Source organism: Tauraco erythrolophus, chromosome 1 (assembly GCF_009769465.1).
Source record: "Tauraco erythrolophus isolate bTauEry1 chromosome 1, bTauEry1.pri, whole genome shotgun sequence".
NCBI classification, from domain to species: Eukaryota; Metazoa; Chordata; class Aves; order Musophagiformes; family Musophagidae; genus Tauraco; species Tauraco erythrolophus.
This window is the reverse complement of record NC_141465.1, coordinates 28446418-28464105: the sequence shown is the minus strand read 5'-3', so window position 1 is coordinate 28464105 and position 17688 is coordinate 28446418. Positions and strand designations below refer to the sequence as shown.

General features: G+C 41.5%; 1 protein-coding gene across 2 annotated transcripts; it reads left to right on the top strand.

Annotated features, from left to right (window-relative positions):
* The first annotated feature begins 1499 nt into the window (after nt 1-1499).
* Nucleotides 1500-12911, top strand: MRPL39 (mitochondrial ribosomal protein L39). 2 transcript variants are annotated; one of them, XM_086631499.1, is made up of 10 exons: nt 1500-1585; nt 2036-2259; nt 2612-2751; nt 3294-3393; nt 5146-5213; nt 6529-6641; nt 9191-9256; nt 10485-10638; nt 11500-11547; nt 12782-12911. In XM_086631499.1, the coding sequence occupies exons 1-10, from the start codon at nt 1530-1532 to the stop codon at nt 12866-12868; spliced, it is 1056 nt and encodes a 351-aa protein (XP_086487625.1). In that variant the 5' UTR covers nt 1500-1529; the 3' UTR covers nt 12869-12911. The 2 variants fall into 2 exon arrangements, with proteins under 2 accessions (XP_086487625.1, XP_086487615.1); XM_086631489.1 differs by having other exon boundaries at nt 1530-1581; nt 2053-2259.
* Nucleotides 12912-17688: the final 4777 nt, after the last annotated feature.

Below are 17688 nucleotides of genomic sequence, written 5' to 3'. Positions count from 1 at the left end.
GATTTTGAATCTAAAACAAATACATAAAAATCGATATCCTGTTTCCATATCACTGGTGTGATAACCAGTTTCCAATTTTGTCTCCAGAGAAAAGAATGGCCACAAACTTAGGAGAGTTATGGGAGGATGACAGGATCACCATTCTATGACCCTTCCTCTCAAAAGAAGAAAAAAAGGAAGGAAAACCCCACCTGCTCCTCTAGAATGAACTGCCTCCCTGGAATCCACTCTGGAACCAACAAGCGAGCTAGAACACAGTCTAGAACCAACAAGCAATCTGTAACATGCTCTAGCACATGCTCTAGAACCAACAAGCAAGCTAGAACATGCTCTGGAACCAAGTAGTAAGCTAGACTGCAATCCAAAACAAAACAACTGTCTTGACCCAACAAGTGAGCTAGAAGTTCAAGACCAACTTCCTGAACATGAAATTGAGTACATACCAATCAAGAACAAGTAAGCAAATTGAATCCCAAACTAGTTACATAACGATCAGGAATCAAACTGAACCCCAACCTAGAACCAACAAGTGACCTAGAACCCGCTCTAGAACCAACAAGCTAGAATGTGATCTAGAACCCACTCTAGAACCAACAAGTGAGCTGGAACCATGATCTGAGTTAGAACCCTGTCTAGAGCCAAAACTGAGCTCTGGAGTCCCCAACACGGGAAGGACATGGAGCTGCTGGAGCGAGTCCAGAGGAGGGCCGCAAAGATGATCCAAGGGCTGGAGCACCTCTGCTATGAAGACAGGCTGAGAGAGTTGGGGCTGTTCAGCCTGGAGAAGAGAAGGCTCCAGGGTGATCTTATTGCAGCCTTCCAGTAGTTAAAGGGGGCCTACAGGAAAACTGGAGAGGGACTTTTTACAAGGGCAGGTGGTGATAGGACAAGGGGCAATGGCTTTAAACTGAAAGAGGGCAGATTTTGATTAGATATAAGGAAGAAATTTTTCACTCAGAGGGTGGTGAGGCAGTGGAACAGGTTGGCCGGGGAAGTTGTGGATGCCCCATCCCTGGAAGTGTTCAAGGCCAGGTTGGATGAGGCTTTGGGCAACCTGGTGTAGTGGAGGGTTTCCTTGCCCATGGCAGGGGGTTGGAACTAGATGATCTTTGAGATCCCTTCCAACCCAAACTAATCTATGATTCTGGGTAATATACACCTCAAGGCCACCCAGAAGATGCCGGTTTCAGGGATGACATTACTGCCTGGGGTAATGAGGCAAAGGGAGGGCAGGGGGCCACGCAGTGCGCCCGCAGCGTAGTGGAACTAACGGATGCACAATGGCGCCTCTCAAGAGAGAGTTAAAACCCGAGGGCCAGGACGGGCCCTACCCGTTGCGCGGCGGGCGGCCGCCGGCCGCTCCCCCAGCCCTGAGCCGCCGCCGCCCCGCGGGCCCCGGCCCCGACCCTCCGGCGCCGCCTGGCGGCCGCGGGCGAAACGGCGCGGCGGGCGGAACGGCGCTACCGCTGCCGCCGTTTCCGGCGGAGCCGGGGGGCTGCGGCACCGGGGCGGAAGGACTCGGCCGGAGCATGGCGGCGCGCTGGGCCGCCCGCTGCCTGCGGGGCGGGCGAGAGGGGCGCCGTGAGTGCTGGCGGGCCAGGGGCGGGCGCAGCGGGGCGCCGGGCCAGCCCCGGGCTTGTCCTGCGCCGGTGCTCTGAGGGGCCCGGCCCGGGGCGGCCGAGCCCGGCCGTGCGCGGCGGCGCGGGCCCCGGCTCGCCGGGCGGAGGAGCCGCTGTGGGCGCGGCGGCTCTGGGGACGAGAGGCGGGTGCGGGGCGCGGCGCGGCGGCGTTCGGCGTGTCTGAGGGAAGGGCCTTCGCAGCCGGAGAGCGCCATTAAGCGTTCGTTGGTTAAGCGCTTTCTGTCGTGACTTCATGCGAGCGTTTCAGGGACCAGAAATAGACGGGCAGTAAGTGGAGTGCTCGCCTTGTGCGTATGGAGACCGACACGGGTTAGCAGTGCGGTGGCGTGTCTTCCTTCCTTCAGAAACCAACGTCTTGTAAAGAGGCTTTGGAAACTCCCTGTTGCTTATTTGAGATCCTTCGTTTTACCAGGGTTCATCTCCACACCAGCTGTTTCTCGAGCGACATCAGAGGAAGTGATTCAGATGCGCAGTGAGCTCTTCACCAAAGAGAAAGAGAGGCAGTTGTCTCTTTATCCGCGAATTGAGAAAATCGAAGTAAAATACACCGGGAAGTCGCACCCTGGCAGTGTGTTTGTAATGAACAAAGCTTTGTCTACTCCGTACAATTGTGCCATGCGTAAGTGAATGGAATCTTAAACTAACGTTGTGCCACTGATGGTGAAAACTGTGCTGCCAGTTGGAGTACTTGTCGTCTCAATGTCAAGTGTTAGTACTGTTGACATTTTAATGACCAAGATAACAGGCATGCCTTCAGAATGTTTATGCTTGGGAATTTTAAAATACACTTGTACTAAAATACATCAGCAGAAACGGAGTTAATTTTTGGAGGCTCTGTTAACAGCTCATCCTTCCAAGTCATTTACAAAAGTGAAACTTGTAATTTTTTTTGTTAAAAATGCAGGGGTCTGAACTGCTGACTCCGAGGAATATGGTTAATAACTGTGTAATGCTTTTTTAACTTTCTTTAGACTTGAGTGAATGGCATTGCCAGAAATCTGTTCTAGCTCTTGTGGATGGTGAAGTCTGGGATATGTATAGACCCTTGACCAAATCCTGTGAAATTCAATTCCTTACTTTCAAAGATGAAGATCCAGAGGAAGTAAACAAGGTAAATCTGTGTCTTATCCCGTTGTAGGTGACCCTTATTATGACCATGTGATTCTGTATGCTCCTTTCAGGTCCGTGTCAGTCTGCTTTCCTGAACTTTTGTTGTTGTGAAAATTCAGATGTTTTTAACAGTTGGTTGGCGTGTTGTGGCTGTCATTAGCTGGACAAGGGTGTGGGCTAGGTGATGTGCAGGCATCCTTTGCAACCTATATTGTTGGATTCTTCTGTGATTTCAGATTTAAATATCTCCAGGGAAACATCTGGCTTGCATTTTAAGTGCAGTTTGGGTTTTTTTTGATTGATTCTATATGGATAATCATCTCCAAATAAAAGTTTAAATACTAAAGAAAGTAATGCTTGGGTCGATAGGTTTGTCATCTTGGAATCACAGAATTGTAGAATGGTTTGGGTTGGAAGGGACCTCAAAGGTTATCTGGTTCCAAACCCCCCTGCCATGGGCATAGACACAAATAGCTGATGTTCATCTGGTATGGGTTGTTAGCTTCTAGGTAATAAATCTGTGTTTTGAAATTCTCTTTACAGGCCTATTGGCGTTCCTGTGCCATGATCATGGCATGTGTGTTAAAGCGGGCATTCAAAGATGAATACTCAGTGAATCTGGTTAAAGCTCCAGAAGTGCCAGGTGATATAAGTGTTTTATATTGATTGTCTTGTCTTTTGCTGCTTCTTAAGTGAGTGTCTAATAGCGTTAACAAAAAAAACAGAGGCTCCTTTTCCAGTGGTTGAAGGTACTTAGTGTTGAAATATGTATTATATGCTGTTGTTGTGGCCTTTAATTTATAGTAATCACACTGAAAACAATTTTATTATCAAAGTACAGAAGATTCGTCTGTGTGGCTGTCGTGGGTTAGGCCGCTCTGGCAACCAAACCCTACACAGTCGCTCACTCACCCTCCCCCACCTCCAGGGATGAGGGAGAGAATTAAAGGAGAAACGGGAGACCTGTGGGTTGAAATAACAACAATTTAATACAGATGATTTAATACACAGTGTAGGTGCTCACCACCCCCTCGTATGCGAAGCCCGTCTCATCCCGAAGCTGCAATCCCGGATGAATGCGAGGCCCCGAAATAGAGAGGGGCAGAGAGAGAGAGAGAGTACTCCGAGAGTGGGAGTACTGGAAGGGGATGGGGGGGAGTGGGGGGGTGGGGGGGAAGGCAGTAGAGCAAAAGCGCAGAAGTGCAAAAGAGCAAAAAGCAGCGAAAGGGGAAAAGCGCAAAAAGCCCTTCTTCCCGGCTGTCCCTCACCTTTATACTGGGCATGACGCTGCATGGTATGGAATACTAATTGGCCAGTTTGGCCCTCAGTCTTAAGTTCCACCACAAATCACAAGGGGAATTGTGGCCCCCTTGTTCCAGCTATGCTCCCCCCTTATCCTGTTGTGCTCCTGCACACTGGCAAGAACACGGCAGCTGAAAAGTCTTTGAGACCTCAGTGCCAACTACAAACATCAGTGCGCTGTCAGCATTCTTCTCAGAGCGAGCATCTGAGTAAAACCAAAACACAGAGCTCTTCTAGCTGCTAAAAAGAAGAGCTAACTCTGTCCTGGCTAAAACCAGGACAGTGGCAACGGGATTTCAGACCACTTAGGATTTCAGAGATTGAGTTAGTAACTAAAGGACATAACCTTTTTACTGTGAAGTTACTTGAGTAAGGTATTTAGAAGATGTGATGCGTTTCTGTGAAATTTGCTGTAACAGCTACACAACCTTGTGAGCACTTGAGTTACTAAAAACTATGATGTATATATAAAGTTGGAATCTTAAGAATATACAGGGTTAGTAACAACTTTTGCTCATCTATGGCCTGATTTATGATTTACAAAAGTAAGAAAATGCACAAGAGAGGAGATTATTTAAATAACAAAGCCTGTGTGATTATGCATTTGATATATAAGAAGGTTGGTTGCTGGTATGTGGAGTCCTCCTACAACTGATTTTCTTTTTAGCAATTTCAGTGTTTGTCTTGATTGGTAAGTGTAGAGTGGATATTTCAGTTCTACAGGATTTGTTATAGTCTTGCATATAGTAAGCTATATTATTGTATCAATGTTGGATGCAGTTTTGGGAAGTATTAGGGGTTTTTTTTCCTCTTGAGTGGGATTGTGTATGTGACAAATAACTGACATGACATTAAAACTCATTTCAGATGACTTTTTTATTTAGTGAAATGAAATGGAACTGACGCACATTTGATCTACCACTTGACCGTATAATCACAGCTGAAAATTTTTATTTTATGTCATATTTCTTGAGATCGTGCTGGTTTTCTTCTCATTCATTTTGATATAAGAATATATTAAGACAAAGAAATACATACTTTGTATGTATATTTACAAACATGAATGTTTTTCTCTTTGGAATTGGAATTGCAGTGATCTCTGGAGCTTTCTGTTGTGATATAATTTTGGACAGTAGACTGGATGACTGGAAGCCAACGAATGTAAGCACAAAAACTTCTTTCCTGAAAAGTTATATAGCTTGCGTCCTTGTCCAATGGCTCTTTTTCAATGAGAGAGAAGGGACAGTGAGGTTTTTTTTCTTTTGGTTGGGTATGTCTACACTAGTATTTTTTTTTTAGGTCAGGAGTACTCTTTGGAAACTAATCTCCGCATTTACCACTTACTGGCTCTCATTGCAGAGTGCTTTCAAAGCACACAAACTGGGTTCCTTTCAGATGAAGTTAAACCTTGAGCTGTCCTTGGGTTTTAGGTCTGTGGGTCTAGAGTCAGTTCAAGTCTGAAATACAATTCCAAAACCAGCTGATGTGGCTGTTGGGACCTCAGTGCCATCTTTGTTGCTATACAGATCGGCTCCTGCTCAGCCGCTTTTGCCTGGTAACGTAGATGCAACTGTAATCTTTGTGTGAGCAGAGCCCTCTGAAAATAAAAATGTGTGTAATATGTGTATTTTCACCTTGTGATTTGCAGCATAATCAGTTTATTGTTGTAAAAGAACTGTGAGCACATTCAGTGGAATCTCTCCTTAATAGCTTGCTTGTATTTCATGCTCTTCAGTAAATCTAATAATCTTAAAACCTCTAAGTGTCGTAACCATTTGGTAGTTGGTGTGATCACGGATGTTTTACTTGTCTGGTGCCTATTCTTTTTCTCATGCCCAAATAGCAGCAGAAGTGTGTATGGCCAACACAGCAATATTGGTACAATGCAAAATTTTTCTTCAGTACGATTTTATAGTTGAAGTGACTTAGTTTGAAATGTTTTCAGTGTGTCATTATAAATGTAATTTCTCCTAATCACAGTTTCTTATTTATCAATAAATCTGAGTATGCAGAGCTTTGGATTCTGGACCAAGGTGATAAATTTCTGTTTATTAATTATTCAGTACTTTTTTTTCCTCTTTGATTCCATCACAATAGAGGTCCTTCATAGGTGGAGTTGTGACTCTGGGAAACAAGATACGCAGATGAATATTTAACAATAGCAAGATATATGTATAAATGGTGTTGGAAAAGCCTGAGAAGTTGAACTTCAATTAATATATATTGTTTCTGATGGGAAAACGCCTGTTGATTTGACTGGGCATTGAATCAGTCCATTTAAACAGTGATGATCTGTAGCAATCTGTTGCTGATAAATAAGAAGAGCTACAATCCTACAGCAATATTCTTATATTTAGGGTTTATAGTAGATGATCCTTATTGTTTTGAATGATATTTAGTGTTTCCTGTGTTTTATCTATTCACTACAGCTGTGAAACAGTGGTGACAGTTTTATATGTATGAATTGTTTTTTTAGGAGAACTTCCGTTCTCTTACAAGGGATGCCAGAAAGCTAATTCATAAAGATCTGCCATTTGAAATACTGCATGTTGAAGCAAAAGTAGCACGTGAAATGTTTCATCATAATAGGTAAGTGTCTGAATTTGTCTTTCTTTTAGAAAAGTGATTAGAAGTTCTTTAAATCTTTGCTTGGTTTTGTACATCTAAAATAAGATGTGACAGGTGAGGTAAGAAAGTACTTCTTCCGCTACTCTGAATGAACACTCTTCCATTCTCTCTGTCACTCTAGCTTATTTAATTTTTAATGTTTTCTCCAGAGGCCAACACAGGCACCTTTGCTGGATGTAGTTTTTTGATGGAAGAACTGTAGAGTTCTTAGTTTAATAGTGAACTTCAAGATTTCACTACTTTTAAGTTGAAGCTCTGGTGGTCAGACTTAGTGTGCTAGTTACTCTCAGCCTTTGCTGAAAGGTTTTCATTTTCAAAGAAATGTAGATTTTTAGTATTTTGCTGTCTTGAAGTGAAGATTTGATGAAATAAAGTTTTTGAGCTCCGCATGGAGAAAATGGGTAAAATACTCTGGCCTGTGCTATAAAAGAAGGCTTGTTCAAAACACTTCAGTCGTCTTTGCTGAAAAAACAGCTAAGCAATGTTTTGGTAAAAAAATTCGCTGGTCCACAGTTTTTTGGTGGTTGGAAAGAGAAGTGAGGGGAAATGATAACTGATATATCATTTTGTGAACCAAGATAAAAGTATGCTAAAGTGAAAGTTGCAAAAATAACTGGTTTTGTAGCTTAATAATGAAGGTGATATTAGTGTGACATACAGACTAGCATCTCTTCGCTATGTTGGCTGGCAAGCATTGACAGCAGGTGGGAGCTGACTTTTGATAATAGCTTTAGACTATTATCAAAAAGATAATAGCTTTTGTATGTGTGTTTGTGTGTGTAGAAAGAGCAGAGAATGCTTTGCTGTTTTGCAGATTACCTGCCGTTGAGGACCAGACATGGCATAAAATCAGTTTAGATGATCTGATAGTGTCTTCTGGTCTTACATGTGACTTGAAAAACTCTTGTTTTTATTTGAAGTAGTAGGTTCATTTTATCTTTATTAATAAAACTCCGCTAAGACAGCATGTCCTCCTGTAACATATACAAAGAAGAGAATAGAGTAGAATAGACTATTTCAGTTGGAAGGGACCTACAGTGAACATCTAATCCAACTGCCTGATCAATTCAGGACTGAACAAGTTAATGCATGTTTTTAAGGACATTGTCCAAGTGCCTCTTAAACACTGACAGGCTTAGGGCATCGACCAGCTCTATAGGAAGCCAGTTGCGGTGTCTCACCACCTTCTCAGAAAAGAAATGCTTCCTAACGTGGAGTATAAACCTCCTGTGGCGCAACTTTGAGCCATTCCTATGTGTCCCATCGCTACATATCAGGGAGAAGACATCAGCACCTCCCTCTCTGCTTCCCCTCCTCAGGAAGCTGTAGAGAGCAATGAGGTCACCCCTCAGGCTGCTTTTCTCCAAACTAGACAAGCCCAGAGTCCTTAGTTGCTCCTCATGGGACACTCCTTCCAGCCCTTTTACCAGCTTTGTTACCCTCCTCTGGATGCACTCAGGGACCTTCACATCCTTCTTGAATTGTGGGCCCCAGAACTCCACACAATATTCAAGGTGAGGCCACACCAACGCTGAATACAGCGGGATAATCACCTCTTTTGATGGGCTGGTTCTGCTGTGTTTGATACATCCCAGGATGCAGTTTGCCCCCTTGGCTGCCAGGGCACACTGCTGACTCATACCAAGCCTGCTGTCGGCCAGCATCCCCAGATCCCTTTCTGCAGGGCTGCTCTCCAGCCACTCCCCTCCCAATTTGTACTTGTGCCTGGCATTACTCTGTCCTAGGTGCAGAATCCGGCACTTTGTCTTGTTAAATTTCATCCTTTTAGCCATCACCCACTGCTCCAATCTATCTAGATCCCTCTGCAAGGCCTCCTGTCCTTCAAGAGAGTCAACAGCACCTCCCAGTTTGATATCATCAGCAAACTTGCTAATGATGCGTTCAGCTCCTGCATCCAGATGGTTCATAAATATATTGAACAGGACTGGCCCTAGAATTGAACCCTGAGGAACACCGCTGGTGACCAGCCAGATGTAGCTCCATCCACTACAGTCTTTGAGCTCTGCTGTTGAGCCAGTTCACCCAGCGCACCATGAACCTGCTCATCCCAGAGCTGGACAGCTTGCCCAGAAGAATGCTGTGAGGGACAGTATCAAAAGCCTTACTGAAATGCAGAAAAACTACGTCCACTGCCTTACCTTTATCCATGAGGCGTGTGTCCTTATGATAGAAAGATATGAAATTAGTTAAACAGGACTTTCCCTTTGTGAACCCATGTTGACTGTGCCTCATGATTATTCTTTAAATGCCTTTTAATAGTATGATCTTCTCCATAATTTTTCCAGGAACTGAGGTTAGACTAACAAGTCTGTATACATACCGGTACATGTTATCTTATAAAATTAAGAATTTAAACTCATGTAAATTCATGTAAATACGAGCATGATTTTTAGGAATGCTCCTTAAATTGATCTCTTAAGTATTCTTATAAGAACTAAGTGTTAAAGATGAGGATTTTTTAACTTTTCTTTTTTTCTTGTCTTGTTCAGATACAAAATGGAGATGATAGAACAAAAAGCTTCTCAGAATATGGAAGGAATTGTAGCATTACACAGGTGAGCAAAACTGAGCTCTCATTCTGCAATGATTCGCAGAAAGATTTGATTATCTTGCAAGCACTCTCTGCAAGTGAGAAAAGTAAGTTACTTGTGATGGTTTTCAGTTTAGAAATAACTTGTATTCATTGCTCTCTGTAGTCTGTCTTAAGCTGTTGTTTTGAGTGGTGGTATTTTTTTAATACGACCATTGTCTTGGGATACTTGACACCTGGTGGATCTCACTACATTCTATTTCTTGTTATGTTAAAGGCGGTAGGTGCCAGAGAAGCCTTACTGCTTCAAATGCTTTTACATAAAATCGAAATAAATCTCTAGATCTCGACAGGTTAAATAAAGTACAAACCAAATACTTGTTTGAAAACAAAAGTTAGCATTGTACAGTGGATTTTCCTTCCAAAGACCTTCCTAACTGGCAAGCTACTGCCTTGTAGTGGTAGAGATGAGAATGGAGCTGGTTCCTGGGATACAGTGTAAGACGTAAAGTTCTTAGGCTGGAGGCAGGAAGCTTGTATTGTGTCTCAAGCATATAAAAGAATTTGTGACTAGCTTAGGCTAGGGTAGAATATTCAGTTTTCTAGATGTCTAAATTGTTCTGCATTTGATTTTTGGAGTCCACATCTCTCTAAAGAAACAGATGTGATTGCAACGATGGTTCTTGAAATTTTATAACAATGTTGTGTCTGTTATTCTCTCCTTCCTTCCACTCTCTAGTTTGGTCAATAAGAGGGAAAATGGACTTACCTATTGATTTCTGGGAGAGGTTTGTTGTGGATGTTCTTTTGCTGTACATCTTTTTCTCTCACTTTTCTTAATTGATTTGCAGTTTTCTGAGATCTGAGAGAGAAATACCTGTGCAGTTTGTAAACACTGTCCTGTGGAAAATGTATGATCTTGGAGACAAATCTTTTTCTGGGGAATGACAAAGTTATTCCACTTTTAAAGCCAACATGGCCTCAAAGATTTGTTAAACCTAGGATCCTCTTTCTAGACTAGAGGTTTAAATTTCCTAAGTTCATTTTAGGAAATTGTGTGACTTGTACTTTTGCTTCAGGAAACCTAGAAATGCTGAACTGGGGATTTGTTTAGGTTTCATTTGGTATTTTTGTGGATTTTCTTTCATCTGTTCTGTAGATAGGAATTTGCTAATTGAAAGTAGAAACAAATAGGCTTGTACTCCTTGCTGAATGTATTTGACATAGTTGTTTTTTTTTTTTTCTCCCATCAGGTTTGGTGATTTTGTAGACGTTAGTGAAGGCCCTCATATTCCAAGGACAAGTTTCTGTTTCCAGTATGAGATAACAGCAGCCCATAATCTTCAGACTAATCAATCTGAATTGATAAGGAGGTTCCAGGGTGTGTCCCTGCCAATCCATTTGAAGGTAACTAATCCATTTTGTACAGGTTTTTCTTCTTTAGGTTAGTGCGTTTGGCCTGATCTTTATTATATGCTGTGCTAGTAACCAAACGTAATTCAGAGCTGAGAACAGCAGCAGAAAGGGGAGGCCCATGATGATGACTGCATTGGATATTTGGGGTTCGTTTTCCTGGAAGTATTGTGCATGTGAAATGGGAACTAGAAAAGTTTGCATGAGAGGGTCCTTGATGTTATTTTTAAGTACTGCAAGTGTTGTTTTGGTTGTGCAATTTCTGCATGGATATTTTATTCACCTTACTTTAGTTAGTTGTGCATGCTAATCTTCTGAAATTGAGGCTGCTGACTGTTTATTCAGATTCAGGAAAGAGCAGAACTTTGAATTTACACTCATGATGAAGGATTCCATTTCAAAGTCTTTCACAACACCACAGTAAAACTTAACAACAATAACAAAGTCCTAGCATTAATCAGTCTTAAACAAAGGCTTTGCTGAACTACAGGTGGAGCCAGGAGTCTTTCTTCCCGTTCCTGTTGGCTTGTATGATTTTGACCTAGCACATGGGCTGTTGTCTCAGTTGGGGAAGTTTTGAAGGGACAAGTGAACACTGAGTTCCTCACCTCTATGTAGCCTTCCTCGTCGTAAGATTTTAATTCTCATTTTTACCCCCTCAATATCAGCAGACATTTATTCAAGTCCTCCAAAGGAATACGGGCAAATTGGACACTGAAATCATAAGGTGTAATGTCTGAATTAGGGATTGTTAGGGTTTGTGCCATCATTCCTATACAATTGTCAGAATCTATTCTATGTGAAGATTTTTTTTATTTGGCCTCCAGTAACATCATTTAATGACATTTGATACAGGCTCACCACACCGTGTGGAACAAACTGCTGGAAAGATCGAAGAAGCTGGTAAGTCTCATTAGTGGTGAAGTACAGCTTACCAAATATGCTGTGGTAGAGTAGAATTTGAATGATTGGAGATGGGTATATCTGTCGGAATGGAAGTATTCACAGGTGAAGAAAAATTGGATACACAGGAAATCTAACTGCTGTGTAGTAGAGGACATGCTAGTATTGTTTCTGGAGTCGTTATTAAAATGCACTGTACCATTAAAAAAACCCATACACTATTCAGTTGGTATAATTTGTGCTATTAAAAAAAATGGAGGAAATTATGTCAGACTTGCCATCTGTGGCTCTGAAGCTGTCTGCTCCTGAGAATCCGACATGCTTTTTAAAATAATCTCTCTAAGCTATTGTTAATTATCACTTTAAACTATATTAGTATTTTTCAAATTAATCTGTAGAATTAATGTCAATATCACATGTGTGTAAAATTTAAGATTATTTTTTATTGTTTTAATCGTGAACATGAAATAAGAAAACTAAAAATTGGAATAATGTATTTACACTTACTTAAGTTTTAGGTAATAACAAGTTTTCTGCTCCAGATTTGAGACAACACGTGCGAACATGTTTCTTATAAGTAAACGCAGGGGTAAAATCTAATACCACTGGGTGAGCCTAGGTGGAAGTTACTGGAGGTAAAAGGAAATGCTATTTTAGTAAACTGCATAAATGCATTAGTTTGAGTATTTTTTTTACCTGTTTAAAAACTACAGGGAAAATAAGAGTTTCTTGCAAACATTCTTCTCTTAAACAACCAGTGTTTGAAGTTGAAATGTACTTATCCAAGAGAAGCTGTACAATGACTGAATAAATGCAGAAGGCAAGATTTTAAGATAAATGGAACTATAAAATATCATGAGCTGCATATAACCAGAGAGTCACTAATAAGGCATGATTAAACATCGAAATCTTGATAAAAATTAAACAGCAGATGTTTTGGAATCTTAGATCAGGTATTTTACTTCTTTGTATGGCAAGAGAGAGGAAAAACAAATGCTGTATGTCTACTGAAAGTTGTTAGCCAAGGATGTTTTCAGAGCCTAACCCGTAATATTTTTCTGTGAAATTAGTTTGAAGATGCTTGTCATTCAGGTCGTTTAATTTTGGAGACAATAATTGTCTTTGTAGGCTGTCCTTTCTTCTTATGCTGACAGTATGAGGGGAGGATTTCCAGAATCAAGGAGAATTAAGTAATTTTTAAAAATATAACAAAATTGGTAATGTTTTTCTGCAGGTCACTGAAGAAAAATATTTGGAAGCAGTGGCAGAACATCATGAGGCAAAAGATGGAACTGAAGAAGGAAAAACTGTATCAGTTTAACGTCTAAATGTACATAATAAAATGTGTATTTTTACATAACTTATTTGAGGAGCATATAAAAATGTCTTGGGTAATTAATCTGAATTCTGTGGATCTAAATCACAGATAGTTATAAAGCCATTATTGGACATTTCAGTCTACTTAAAAAATTTCACTAAAAAAAAAAAGGGGGCGGGGGGGAAGATAATGCTTTATTTGTGGTAACTCATCTTGCAAGTTAACCCTTGTCCTTATCTCGACAACAATTGTATGTGTCTGTATGTTGTCCTCTGTGATTAGTGCAGTCTGGCCTACAGACTGTAGCTGAACTGCCAGCTGGAAAGGCCATCCCCTTTATCTTTATACAGTTTCAACATCCCTTGTTTCGTCTTCCATGAAGAAAGTATTTCTGATTTCTAACCTGGTATGTTCATTTCTTGCTGGAACTTCGTGATGAAATTCCGCTGAGTTCTTTGCCTGCTGCAGTAGAAAGTTGAGACAAATAGTACCTTTAAAAAAAATAGAAAAAGGTGCGGAAAAAAAGCCCTTTCAGAAGCCCATAAAGGTTACAAAAGATTATTTTACTCATTTTGATTCCCTGTCAGAATTGAAATTAGATGCTCTGTTGTGTTTCCGGTTCAAAAGACTCCATTCAGTAGACCACTGTGTAATTGCCATTGCTTTATTAATACAAAAACAGCAGAATGTAAAAGCTGAAAAGTTCTTTGAGTTCAATATTTTCTGCTGTACAAGTGAGTTAAAGATCATTTTCCAGACTAATACCAGGAACGTAGTCTATTGCTTGCATCCCCAGTGTAGTAAGATTTAGTATGCATTTTCATTCTTTGATATTTAAATACGGTGACTTCAATTACATTTCACAAGGGGTTTTTGTTAGATGAGGTTTTCTGACATTTTGTATTTTCATCCCAAGATCATTAGAGCTGTTCTGATTATACCAGAAGAGATTTTTATTACTTCTTGAAGTGCAAATATTTTGTCCCAATTACTATTTTTACCATTAACTGCATGACTTGCTTTCTAATCAATTGACACTATAATTTTGTATGAGCAGGGTAGCAGTTCAGTAAAGTACATTTAGCCTAATTGAACTAAATAATAGGTAAATGCTGAATGTGTCGGAGCACAGAAGAAGGAATGCAAGTGGTACAGGTAGCTTTTGGTGAAATCTACTTAAGGTACGTGTTAAAATATGTTCGCTCCTGTGCATTTCTGTGCTCAGCGCAATCTTTAGCTCTTCAGAGTTACTGGCATTCGGTGAAGTTTGGAGTCTGTCAATGTGCTACCAGCCTATGACCCCTGGTTCAGTTTCCTATTAATACAACACATCTCTAAAGTACAGCCCGTGTCTTCTCAGAGTACTTGAAAAACTGATTTTTTTTTCCTTCTTGATGAATGTTGCAGAGGACTTTTTATAATAGCATCGGATGCTTATTTTTTTAAATAAGAGTCTTCATTTAAGGTTTACCTTAAGAGTACACACATACATTCTATATATTCTATATATTTTCTGAAGACCATAAATGATCTTTGCACTGAACTTCAAATATTTGTGTTTCTTTTAAACCAAACCTTCCAGAGTATGCCTTGGCTTTGGCCCTGTTGCTCTGGAGCTACTGAAAAAGCAGGCATTGGTTCCTGTCTTGAGGAACACAAAATTTGCTGTGGTTTTGTGTGTGGTTGGTTTTTTATTTTTTGGTTTTGTTTTTTGGAGGTACCTGCCGTCTCTGATTAACCCAGGACCATAGTGAAATTACACCAGTGGGATCTGATCTAGGTGGTCTGTTTTGAATCTTAAATCAGTTATATTGCCAACCCACAGAGTCTCCTGATGTCTGCTCTGTGTTTTAGGAATCCAGTTCAGAATGCCTCCTATATTCCACCACCTCCAGAAGAAGCTGAGAGTTTTTCTCTTTAGGAATTAACCTTGGATGGAATTTCATGTTTCAGAGATTTTCTGGGTTTTTTTCTGTTGTGTTTTTTTTTGTTTGTTTTTTTGTTTGTTCGTGTGTTTTTTTTTTTTCCCCCAAGGGAGAGGGAGCCCAGCTTTTACAGCGTGCAGTGTAAGAAACAATTTGAAAAGTCTGGAGAGGGGATTTCCCTTTCCTAACCTTTACTGGGTCTAAGACAAGTGGATGCGGGACTGGCAGGGGAATTTACAGCAGAGCCGGGGAAACCCGGAGGGCTGCTGCCGGTAGGTGGGAGCAGTGGCCTGGGCAGGAGAGGTGCTGCCTTCCCGCGGGACAGGAGCAGGAGAACTGCCCTGCGGGGACACGGGTGAGTCCCCGTGGAAGGGACTTTCGCCAGTGCAGAACTACGTTCCCGAAAATGCTGTTGAGGGCTGTCAGCTGAAGTTTACCCGACATTAGACTTCCCCTCCCGTCCCTTCCCTGGAGGGCTATGCATGAAAATGTGGAAGCTCAAACTTCTGCAGAACTTGGTGCTGGCTCACATCTCGGCTTACGTGGGCTCCAGGAGGCAGGTCTTATTTTGGGAGAGATGGAGCTGCAGGACGTCTTCGAAAAGTGCCAGGATTCTCACAGAGGACAGTAGCAGTTAAAAGAGAAATGAGTAGTAGATGGTAGCATCCACTTATTTCTTACCACCAATATGGTGGTGACCATGCTTTTCGAAGTAGGAGATGCAGATTCAATTCCCTATTTTGCCAGAGAGGGATTCAGAGGTGCACTTGCGGGGGGAAACACTGGGTTTTTTATGGAGATGGATCATAAGGTACTTTGAGTACTCTCTGCCCGATCTGTATGAAGTGATGCCACTACTAGAAAAAAGTCCTGAATATTTCTTGGACGAGCATGAGAACAAATGGAAACAGTGCTCAGCCACGTGGCAAACATGGCAGCCACAGAGCAACAGGGAGATCTGGTCCCTGAGGTCAGGGCCATTGCTGTGTTTTACCATTAACTGCTGGCATATAAAATGCTGAAATGGTCTACCAGGAGGAACGTCACAGCAGCTAGGCTGGAGTAATGCTTGCTTTCTCTTTTTGGCTTAAGGATTTCTGAACTTTAGCTGAACTGCAAGGTGGTACCAGCCTGGCTGGTTATTTGGGGCTGTGCTCTGACGTACACCTGGAACTACAGCTATATACCAAACTTAAGGCTATGGGGTGATATAAAATGCCAAAATAAGCTCAGCTATGGCAAAGCTCTGGCTGGGTGTGGGTGCTACATGTGTGTACACTGTCCTCCCTACCATGGAGCCTGGCTCAATCTTCTCTATTGGAAGCAGCCAAAAGAGACAAGTTAGTAGATACTGTTATTTCTCTATACTGAGTGCTATAGGTCTTAGAAGCTACAGGGATTAGGGAAGTGTAGATGGACAAAAGGGACTGCAGAATTAAGCCAAGTCCCCTCCGTGGCTATTTCTCCTCTTTATCAAATTACTTCTCAGATGTCAAGAGCCAGTTTTTACTGTATCCATTCCATAAAAGAAATGCAGAGCCAGCTAAAGGTAAGGAAGAATCTAGGAAGATACCATACTGCAAAATACAGATGATGGAGCAAGGGGAGGGCGTGGCAGTTTAGGCCAACGTGTATGAGCAGAAGACAATACTGGCCAGATTCTGATAAAGAAAAAAATAAGGATGAAATTTTTTTATGATGAAGATGGTGAGACACTAGAACAGGTTGCCCAGATAGGTTGTGAATACCCCAGCTCTGAAAGTGTTCAAGGACAGGTTGGATGGGGCTTTGAGCAACCTGATCTAGTGAAAGCTGTCCTTGCCCATGGCAGGGGGGGTTGCAACCAGATGATCTTTGAGGTCCCTTCCAACCCAACTATTCTATGATGACAGGGGAAAAGGCAGGAATTGAAGCTGTTGTCCTTCTTATAATCATAGAATGGTTAAGGTTGGAAGGGATCTCAAAGATCATCTAGTTCCAACCCCCCTGCCATGGGCAGGGAAACCCTCCACTACAGCAGGTTGCCCAAAGCCTCATCCAACCTGGCCTTGAACACTTCCAGGAATGGGGCATCTACAACTTCTCTTGTACATCTCAGTAGTAGCTCCATGGCTTCTCCCATTCAAGTTGTTCCTCCTTCTACCTCTTACTTAAAATAGAGTTGAAACTTTTCCAAATTACAGATTTTTTTTTTTTTTTTCTGAGCTTAGGACTCTTGAGCCTTCCTTTTTATTTATTGGTTTTATCCAAGAAGGCAACTTCATACCAAGGTTAAAGCTACATGGTGTCTTGATCCTAAAAGGTGGCATTAGGAAGGTTGAGCTGAGTCAGTTCCAGCTTTTTATACGCATTATCTGACCTATTGAGATATTTTTTCCAGAGAAATATTCTGTAATTCATGTTATGGATTTTGGAGATAGCGAAGGCAATTACGGTGTGTCTGACTTCCTTCGTAACAGAAAGAATGAAATGTCAAGAGAGAGTTATTTTTTTCTTACCAAGGAAGTGAAACTCTACCCTGGGAAATTGAACACATGCAAGTGATGAAAACGCTCGATCATCAGTAGACATCGAGTCCTTTTATGACAGCAGCCAGAATGAGCTTCCCTTTCTATTTTAACCTTTGGCAAGAAGTAATCTCTTACTGCTGTTTGGTAACTTATCTAGTGCTATACCACTCAGCTTATCGCAATACTTTGTTATATTTGAAGCCAGTAAACTTGCTAGTGCAGCTACATTTATTTTATTATTTTTTTAAGGAATTCAGACACAGGAACTCAGTATCATAGAGGCGTTCGATGGGAAGAGTTAGCAGTGGGTATTTCTTGAAGAACACCAACCATCTGAAAATGGTAATGCTATCATGCTGTGGTCTTTCACAAGATTTAACCCCAGTCA